Source organism: Coffea arabica, chromosome 1e, assembly GCF_036785885.1.
Source record: "Coffea arabica cultivar ET-39 chromosome 1e, Coffea Arabica ET-39 HiFi, whole genome shotgun sequence".
Taxonomy (NCBI): domain Eukaryota; kingdom Viridiplantae; phylum Streptophyta; class Magnoliopsida; order Gentianales; family Rubiaceae; genus Coffea; species Coffea arabica.
This window is the reverse complement of record NC_092311.1, coordinates 20,961,273-20,970,981: the sequence shown is the minus strand read 5'-3', so window position 1 is coordinate 20,970,981 and position 9,709 is coordinate 20,961,273. Positions and strand designations below refer to the sequence as shown.

Sequence of the window (9,709 nt, the reverse complement as noted above, 5' to 3'; positions counted from 1 at the left end):
TGAAAGAAAAATAACATGTTAAAAGGATAAAATTGATTAAATTTTTCAATTTTCTGAGCCATAGTAGAATAAGGGAAAACTTGAGGGGTTAAACTGCAATTTTATGAAAAATTTCATGCAAGCTTCAAATGCAATCTGCGATTCTGGGTTTCTGAATGCCAACTCTTTTCGTTCAAACGCAACTCATGACTCAACCAGCTAAAACTTGAACCAAAGTGAAACAAACACCGAGCATTCTTTCCACTTTTTGACCATTGTTTAAATACAAAAATTCAGAGAAAAGAGAGCACGCAAATTCTGGCAAATTGCTGCAACTCCAAAAGCCTTCTGCAAGTTTCTTCTGGGTTTATTCACTACTCAATAAACTCTACCAATACTCACCAACATTCGGCCTAAAGCAAGACTACAAAGCCCATTCTCTACCCAAAACTTCAACATTTAAATACAGAAATTCTAAACAAACTGTTTAGCTATTCTCACGAAGGAAACAAAACGGAAAAAATGATAAATAAATAGTTTCGCACAAATGTGCTAGGTGATCAGCTGTTGAATATCTTGGTTGCTAGAAGAACCCTGTTAGTTGCTCTTAGCTCACATCTAAAAATCTAGTACAAGTACGCAATCCTAGAACCCCATTCTTTGGGTAAAAACCCTTCATCAATGCTGGGAGTTCTTCATAGGAATAGATATCATCGAGGAAAACTTTTGGCTGCAACAATGATGACTACAGATGCCCAGTTAGACTATAGTACCATAGAGGTCATCAGGGATTTCGTCATCCTCAGAACAAAACAAGCAGAGCACCTTGCGCGTATATTTCTGCTCCCGCCAAAATTGTCCCAAATCAGTGTAATCTGCTGAACAAGCAAGGAATTAACATGTTAAGGTACAGTTTTTATCAACATGGGCCTCCATGGAATCTCCTTCAATTGTCTATTTGAAGAGATTTCAACTCTGAATTATTTTAATTCTAACACACTTACAGAATGAGAAATACATACTGGAAACCATATTTTGTCAAGTATATAGCACTGGTCCAAACGTCTTAGTAAACCCTTCCAATAAGACAATGCCACCTCCCGTAGTAATTTCAGCTCCTCTCTAAAAATTGAATGAATTGTAGATATCATCCTTCAAATTCCTCTATACAACAGAAACCAAATATTACAAGTGTGTACAAGGATAGAAGATTATTTGGAAAAATTACAATTGCTACAGATGATGAGCATCAAAGATAATATGGTTCGGCAGTAGTATTATCGTAATCATGAAAACCAAGCAGAAAAATCCATCTTCTTGGCATGCCTATTAATATCTTTCAGTTGTCTTGACGACAACAAAAAAAAAAAAAAAGGAATTTGCTACAAATTCCAATATTCATCACTTTGCTTAATTACATTCGCTAGTAATTATAAATTGATTAACTAAGATAAGTCTGACAACCAAATTCAATGAATAACTTTGCACTACGAGTACAGTTTAAGACATCAGAAGTAGTCAAAGAAATTATACACAGACAAGCCAAGGAGAAGAAAAGCGAAAGGAAAAGGAAAAGGATGATGAAGCTTTTGTAATATAACGACCAGAGAACAAAGCAGGGCACACCTTGGAGTAACTTGTTTCTCATGGTTATGTTTATTCTTTTTTCCCAATTGCTCTTTACGTCGTATAGATAAGCTTATGATACAAATAAAGGGCCTACAAACCAGTGTACAACAGTGTCCATATTGCACCCTAAATTTTTTTCATTTCCACTTTGCACATCAAAGTTTAATTTTGGACACATCATCTTAAAGTTTCTGATGCATATCCATTTTCCCCAAATCACTGAAAATGTAAACAAAAAACAAGAATTCGTGCATCTGAACTTCACACCAGTCTAATGTGCATGGTAATTTTTCATTTCCTGAAACTGGTTCCAACAGTTGAAGCTAAACTGATGGTCAGATATGTGAATCCATGTTTGATTTGGTTGACCTTTTAAACCACTGGATGCAACCGGAATACGTGTTGATGTAAGACAAGATAGGTAATATCTTACCTATCAGCATCAGTGGAAGAATGGTAGGATATTGGGGCCACGAACCATGGGGACAAAGAGGTCAGAAAAACAAACAACAAAACAACTAATAAACCAGAGACTTAATTCTTCAGTGTAGCATATGTAGAAACACAGGTACTTATAAGCTATAAACTTTCTCAAAACTTCCATTTCCTATTTTAACAATTGGTCCAATTGGTTACCTAATATATAAATGCCTAAAAAGACTCAACGATGCTATTACTGAAAATCTACTGCAAACAAGTAAAAAACGAAAATAGCCCAAGCTCCAAAATCCTAGAAACTACTAAAACTTAGGTAACGAAACCATAATGAACATAAATAAACTTCAGGAAAACCACAAAAAACCTGGAAGCCCAGATTTCCTTTAACTCTTTATTGACTGCATTATTGTCCCTGATTGGATAAATCTCAACCTAGAGTTTTAAAGATTCGTAGGAGGAAGAACTTGAAGGTCTGGAATGAGCTGAAAGAAGAATTGCAACTCCAAGAACTACTCTTGCCGTGTACTTGAGGGAGCAACAGTTAAAGCTGGGGCTTTGTAGAGTGAATATTGCTGAACTCTCCAAGGACCAAGTGAATTTTTGGAGTGAATAGGCTAGAAAAAATTCTTAGCATTGTTCCAAAACTTGCAGATCTATGATGCTACAAAGCCTCTTACTGTCTTTCATATGGTTGATTGCAGCAAACTCATCCAGCTTTAACTGCTTGACCTGCTCAGCTGAAATAGTGGCCTCCACTTAATTTCTACAACTTCCTTCACTCCAGAATCCTCGTATGCGTCTTCAAAAGTTTTTAGAGCCACTTATGTTTTCTCCTCAACAAGCTCGTCAAGTTCAATGGTCAAGTTTGAAAGTTCAGGCACTACCGCCCCCAATCGACTGCCTTCCCTGCAATATTATCGAATCTTCTAGCCATATCGTCTAATTTAGCAACACAAGATTGTAAAGCATCAAATTTTCTATCAGATACTTGCACTTTAAATTTGAGCAAAGAAACTTCATTTTGGGTACCCTCAAAGTCTTTCAAGAAAGGTCCAAACTTTGAGGAAGTTTTGCATTGGTAGCCATATTGATAGAACAAAAAATATGCCTGAACAAACAAGAAAGTTTGGGCTCTTGATACCCAGCTGATGTCGGACAAGATAGGTGAGATCTTGGGTACTAGCAATAGCAGAAGAGTGGGAGGTTTGAGGGGCTGTTTTGGGGCTGTGAAGAGTACTCTTGAATAGGAGCATGGGAGAAATAAAAAAGGGGAAGCAGGAAAAAAATTTATGGGGGCAAAGAAAAAAAACAAAATAATAAAGCAAAACTGAAATTCTTATTCATCAATTTTTCTGCATAGATTAATGTTAAAAATTAGTAGTTATGAGCAACAAACTCTCCTAAAACTCCTATTTCTTCTTGTAAAATAGCAAAGTATATTGTTAATAAATCTTTACTTAGGAACTTTCCTATGACAATTGACTCCAATTAGTTACCTAATATTATAAATAACTAAAAGAGGTTCAATGACACAATTGCTGGAATTTCCTGCAAACAAGTGAAAGACCAACCAACATTCTAGGAAATGCTAAAACTTAGGGATGAACCAGGCTGTTAATATTCACAGGATGTGAAGTTGAAACTTGAGGAAAATCATAAAACCTTTAATTCTAGATTTGCTTGATCTCTTTTTTGACTGCATCACATGTAGAAGTTTAGGGTGCAAATATTCCAACTTCAAAATCCTAGTTGCAAAGTGAAAACTATTAATGGTAGAAAGTGGAATTCATCCGGTGAAAGTCTTAGGTACTTGCATGTTGTGGTGGACATAAAATTCAAGGTACTTGAGAAACTGCAAATATGTTACCTCAACTATGGTATGATGCCACCATAAGATGATTGCTCACATTAGGCAGATTATACAGATGGATCAATTTTCAAATCGTTGAAATATGCAGGAAATCCTCCAGTTGGATTCTGTGTCCCAAATCATAATACTGTTCTTTTATCCAATTCACCTGCATAGATCCTAAAAATTCATTAGTTCCTGAAACACCAAAAAGGCAATGCTTTTACATAGTAGTTTGCTTCTTTTATTGGTCTTCTCTTGTTGTAACATCAGAGATCTGTTCTATAACTCCTCTAATGAAACAAAAAAGAAAGTTTCATAAATTCAACCCTCTTTTTGTCAATGTCAAAATGTTTGACCCCTTAGTCTTATATTTCATATCTGACGGACTACATGGTCAAGAAGCCAGATCCATGCCTCCTTCCTGTACATAACCTCTCTTGTGTCACTAGCATACACTAGGCAGAAGACATGTTGATGTAGCCAAACAGCTCAAAGCACAGAACAACTTATAAGTTTTTGCAATTGCATTCAAGCATTAGGTTCACATACCTAGGAGATACAAAATACTTTAAAAGTTTTTATTTTGTTAGAATATTTTAGTAGAATATTGAATTGGTTATTTTGGAATCTTCAGCAATATCTTGTCAACAAATCAAATTAGTAATTTAGTTATCATTTAAATTTAGAAATGGAATCATATTCTTTTGACGTACATCCAAAAAAAGAGAAGAAATACTGGTTGTCAAGGTGGAAATAGGTCTATGAGCGTATAAATAATGTACTCCTCCTCCAAAAGAGATCGAAAAGATTTCATTTAGATAAACCTGCACATTGTAAGCATCACCATCAGCATTCTGCTATGCATCTTTCCATGGATGCAACGCCTTAAATTCAATGTTCAAGGTTATCAGGATGATTCCTTGAGTTTTCTTCTTCTTTCATTGAAGTTTAAAGCAATTCTTTTGTAATTTAAGTGCACTTATACCATTCAATAGCAATTGAGCTACTAAATTATCAGCATACCAGCAGATTTGTGCTGCATCACATGCTAATCTTTAATGCCCATCCTTTTCACAAATACAAACATAATAACATGCTTCAGTCCTTGTAACCACAGTTGTAATTTCCTCCCACAAACAACGGCAAAACAAAAAAGCACAAGCGAAATGGACAAACGAAAAAGAACAAGAACATGAAATTGTCATACCTAACAGGTGCTGAAGGCATCAGACATTCTCATGCTGAAGAAGCAAAACCTTCACTTGCCATTATCCTTTAATAATCTTCAAGTAGGAGTATATTTCTTCTCTCACAATCTGAAGCTGCTCTGTTCACAGTATATCTGAAAATTATGAGCATTTTACCCACAAAAACAACCTGATGATATGCCTACTACTTATTTTTGCTTCAATGGAGCACTAAATAAACAGAAGAAATACTACATCCAAGTTAAAATAGAAATATAAAACAAACACAGACCTTCCAGCATTCCAACCGAAAAAATCACCAGAAGCTAGTCCTTCAGATCTTGCAAAAATGTAATCCAGCTTCATTCATATATCACTCCTCATCCAATTTGAGTCCATCTAGCCTGAGAAACCAAAACAGCAAACTGCACTAACAATCTCATTGTGATGCCCAACAGATCTACCTGACACAAGACACCACTGCATCTGGGGTCAGGTTCGAATCAGTTGTAAATGCACTCAAAATTGCAGGAAAACAGAAAAATCAATGGAAAGAACAAGTCATCCACCATAATTAAATAAAATAAAGCATTTCCTAAGCATGGTAATATTGCAGATATACATTGTCATTCTGTACAATTTAACATTTAATTGAGCAACTTCCCCATTGCACATGAAAGAGCAAGACAAAAAAGATGAACTGAAATGAGCATTATAATTATGAAGTCTAGGTATCTCATCCTTTTGCCAAAAAGAGGGTGGGGACTTAACAGTTCAGGAGTCTTTCCCAAATGGCCCACAAAGCACTGTATTCCATGCATTTTATTTTGATGACACCCTAACCATAAGTTTTGACTGCTGCACTCCCAAACCATGCATTTTTATAAAGTTTCCACCTTGACTAAAAGTGTAACTTGGGTCTGACCAAAAGTTCACTGCATAAGATGGTTACCTTTTAATGTACCATATTATTTGTGTACTTGATCCATCTAGAGAGCATCCAATGAGCCAATATGGCAATAGACCCTACTTGCAGGTTCTAAAGCATGTCGCTGAGTATCTTCTGAAGAGATTCAAGTCAACATCGTCCCTTGATCTACTCCAGCTTGCCTGAGAACAATCATTGTATTATTTACTCATAGACTTGTTGAAAAATCAAGAAAGAGGAGGTAGTCAAATCCATTGACATATATAATTCAACTTCAGTTATTTAAGATGCGACCCGAAAATTTTTCCACAATATTTTTATAAAAGCTACAAAAACCTACCACACTTTATTGGCAGTTCAGTCTTCTTGCGCAACTGCAGAAGGTTGGTGCAAACGACTGACTAAAGAAGTATATATAGCATCATCTACTTTAAATCCTGTTTGCAACATGTTATCGCATAACTTGAAGGCCTCTTCTATTTTTCCTTCTTTACAAATTCCATTTGTTAGTATACTGTAAGTGACAGAATCTGGAATAATTCCATTCTTTACCATCTCAGCAAGTAGGTGAGTTGCTTCTTTCATATTCCCAGACCTACAATACCCATCAATAACTACAGTGTAGGTAATCTCATTAGGGTGAATGTCACATAAAGACATTTCCTGCAGGAGTTTCCTTGCTTCATTCATTTGACCTAGCTTACAGTAGCCACCAATTAGTGCAGTATAACAGACAACATTAGGTACCAAGCTGTCCGTTCTCATTTCATCAAAAAGGCTTTTGGCATCCTCAACACAACCAGTCTTGCACATTGCATGTATGAGACAAGAATAGGTAGCACATGTAACTAGGATGCCTTTGATTCTCATTTCATCACGCAGTTTAATAGCTTCTGTTATACTCCCATTTCTACAATAACCTCCAATCATTATATTATAAATAGTGGAGTTTAACTCAATATTGTGTCTGCTCAACTTATCAAAGAGAATTCTGCCCTCTTCAACTTTTCCAGCTTTGCAGAATCCATCTATCATGATCCCATGTGTATAGGCATCGGGAACAAGGCCAATCCTTTCACATTCATTCCAAAGCATCATTGCTTCCTCAATCTTTCCCTCCTCACAAAGCCCATGCATCAGCAAATTGTATGTAACAATGTCCGGTACAATCCCCCGCTTAACCATTTCTTCTCTGAGTTTAAATCCACCATCCAACTCTCCCTCTCTGCACCACCCATAAATGAGTGTGTTGTAAGTGATTCTGTCTAGTGGCACATTTCTTTCTAACATCTCTTTAAGAAGCCTAACAGCATCCTGCATCCTACCAGCTTCACATAGTCCATGAATGAGAGCATTTGAGGCTACTGTATTGACTTTAAAACTTTTCTTCAGCAGCAGGAACCAAAGCTCCACTGCATCTGAATGGTTCTTGTTCTTGCAGAGCCCCTTAATTAATCTGGTCAGTAATGTGTCATTTGGTTTCATATTTCGCAATATCATTTCCTTTGTGAATCGTAGCGCAGAGCCCAGCTCTGACTTTTTACATAACTCATGAATAAAAGAAGTAAAGCCACCAGCATTCATGCACAACCCTTCCGATAACTTCTCCTCTACCAGCTGTACAGCTCGATCAATTTGATTTACCTTGCAGAACCCACTGACAAGCGAACCAAGAGTAACTGAATTAGGAACTAAGCCATGAATTATCATATTATCCCTTAACTTTATTGCACACTGAATGTCTCCAATTCTGCAATAACCATCTATGAGAGTGTTATAAACAATCACATTTGGCACAAATCCTGTGTCAATCATTTCCTTCAAAACAATGTTTGCTTGATCAAAATTCTCAAGTTTTACCAAAGCATTAATAAGCGTACTGTACGTAACAATACTAGGTTTTACACCATTGTTAACCATTTTCTCCTTGAATTCAAAAGCTTCCTCTACATTGTGATTCTCGCACAGACCATGAATAATATTATTATAAGTAACAACATTTGGAGCAACACCCATCTCCTCCATTTTTTGAAACAACCTCATTGCATCCTCAACCCTTCTTCCTTTACAATATGCATTGATGGCAATGCTAAACATAAAAACATCTGGAACAAAGCCTGAGCACAGAATATCAAAAGCCTCATAACTCTTGTGAAGCTCATTCGCTTTGACAAGAGAACTCAACACAAAAACACCCGTTCTCAAAGAGGGAAACAACCCCCTTCTCGCCAACATACAAATCACATCCAATGAAGAATTCAAGCCACCCGAAACCTTAAATTGAGATGCAAAAACATGAACCAACATGTCAAGTATCCTAACATCAACCTGAGAATTTCCCATACTTAAATCAGCAAATAAAGCAGCGAGCTCCAAATGCTTACCGTTATCACCATGACCATCATTAATTCTCAAATTATCACAAAAAACATTCAATTTTCCATCGATCAGCCTTATCAAAAGCAACCGGGCAGCTGAGTCAAGGTTGGAAATAACAAGGAGACGAATCAAGATACAATACGATCTAAGACTAAATCTAAAACCACAAGAATTCGACGAAAAATAAAAGAACTTCAAAGCAGCTAAAGGTTTCACAGTCTGATGAATGTCAAGGAAAATACCCTCAAATTGCAAAGGAGACAAAAGGGTCAGCAAATCTTTACACTTGGAAAAATCTAAACGCTCTTTTGATAAAATAGAACTAACCCACTTCGCCAAATTGTTTCGTTCACCAATTCCAACCTTTTCCTTATCGATCCATTGTTCTTTCCCTGATAAAGGCTTAGACTTTGGTATTGGCTTAGTCAGCTGTGGCTTCTGATGTTGTTGCTGTTGTTTCTCGGGTTGGTTGTTACGGTTAGAATGGATATTGTCTTGGGCTGTTGATGTAATTAAAAGGCGATTGATAGGTGGAAACAGCAACTTTGTAGCTTTGTGAGCTCTCAGTCTTGTAATGTCCATTTGAATGTGTGGATTGATTATTGGGGTGTGTACTATGTGATAGTGTGCTTTTGGGAAGAGGATGTCTGAAGGGGGGAAAAACGGTTCCTTCTAGGCAGAGAGGAACGAAGTGAGAAGAGCTAGGGTTGGCGGTGGCGGCGGTGAAGACCCTGGATGGCAGAGTGCCATCAGGGGAGGGTGGCGGTTAGACGAGGAAGAAGAGCGACGCAGAAAGAAAAGGGAAGTTAAGGCGGAGAACTCTGACTGGCTACTTTAGGGCCAGGATCGGATGGGCCAAGATGATGAATTCCATTTTTTTTTTCTTTTACTCTTTTTCTATTTGGTTAGATTGGAAAATTAGCTATTTAGGTGCTATTAATTTACATTTCTTTAAATTTTGATTGTTGTAAATTAGTTTTACTGAAATTAACTATAGTTGAGGGAAAAAACTAGGATTACACATTGTTTTATATAATTTCTTCTTGGGAATTTTTGTGACATGGAATGCGGAAAATATACCTTTTTTTTTATATAAAACAAATAATCAGTTTTATTTATAAGAAAAGCGTGCATACACAATAAGGACCACAATCACACATACCCAACCATCCTCCTAAAAAACTATGGAAACCCAACCTATCTATTCGAATATCTCCCTGACCAACCGTGGGAGATCGGAAAACTTATTAAATACCTGCCCTACTATCGAGTCTACACCACCATTTGCCAGGCGGACCGCTGGCGAATTTGCCTCGC

General features: G+C 36.8%; 1 protein-coding gene across 37 annotated transcripts; it reads right to left on the bottom strand.

Annotated features, from left to right (window-relative positions):
- Positions 1-216: 216 nt before the first annotated feature.
- Positions 217-9,286, bottom strand: LOC113701382 (uncharacterized). 37 transcript variants are annotated; one of them, XM_072053873.1, is made up of 9 exons: positions 6,354-9,286; positions 6,038-6,195; positions 5,378-5,489; positions 5,106-5,240; positions 4,922-4,965; positions 4,612-4,722; positions 3,914-4,064; positions 984-2,952; positions 217-857 (listed from the first exon to the last, which is right to left on the bottom strand). In XM_072053873.1, the coding sequence occupies exon 1, from the start codon at positions 8,972-8,974 to the stop codon at positions 6,371-6,373; it is 2,604 nt and encodes an 867-aa protein (XP_071909974.1). In that variant the 5' UTR covers positions 8,975-9,286; the 3' UTR covers positions 217-857; positions 984-2,952; positions 3,914-4,064; positions 4,612-4,722; positions 4,922-4,965; positions 5,106-5,240; positions 5,378-5,489; positions 6,038-6,195; positions 6,354-6,370. The 37 variants fall into 37 exon arrangements, with proteins under 37 accessions (XP_071909974.1, XP_071909968.1, XP_071909958.1 ...); XM_072053867.1 differs by having other exon boundaries at positions 5,106-5,225; XM_072053857.1 differs by lacking the exon at positions 4,922-4,965 and having other exon boundaries at positions 5,106-5,225.
- Between the last annotated feature and the right edge of the window lie 423 nt (positions 9,287-9,709).

Excerpts from the sequence above, each read along its gene's own strand:
- LOC113701382 (XM_072053873.1), bottom strand. The coding sequence starts at position 8,974 with ATGGACATTACAAGACTGAGAGCTCACAAAGCTACAAAGTTGCTGTTT.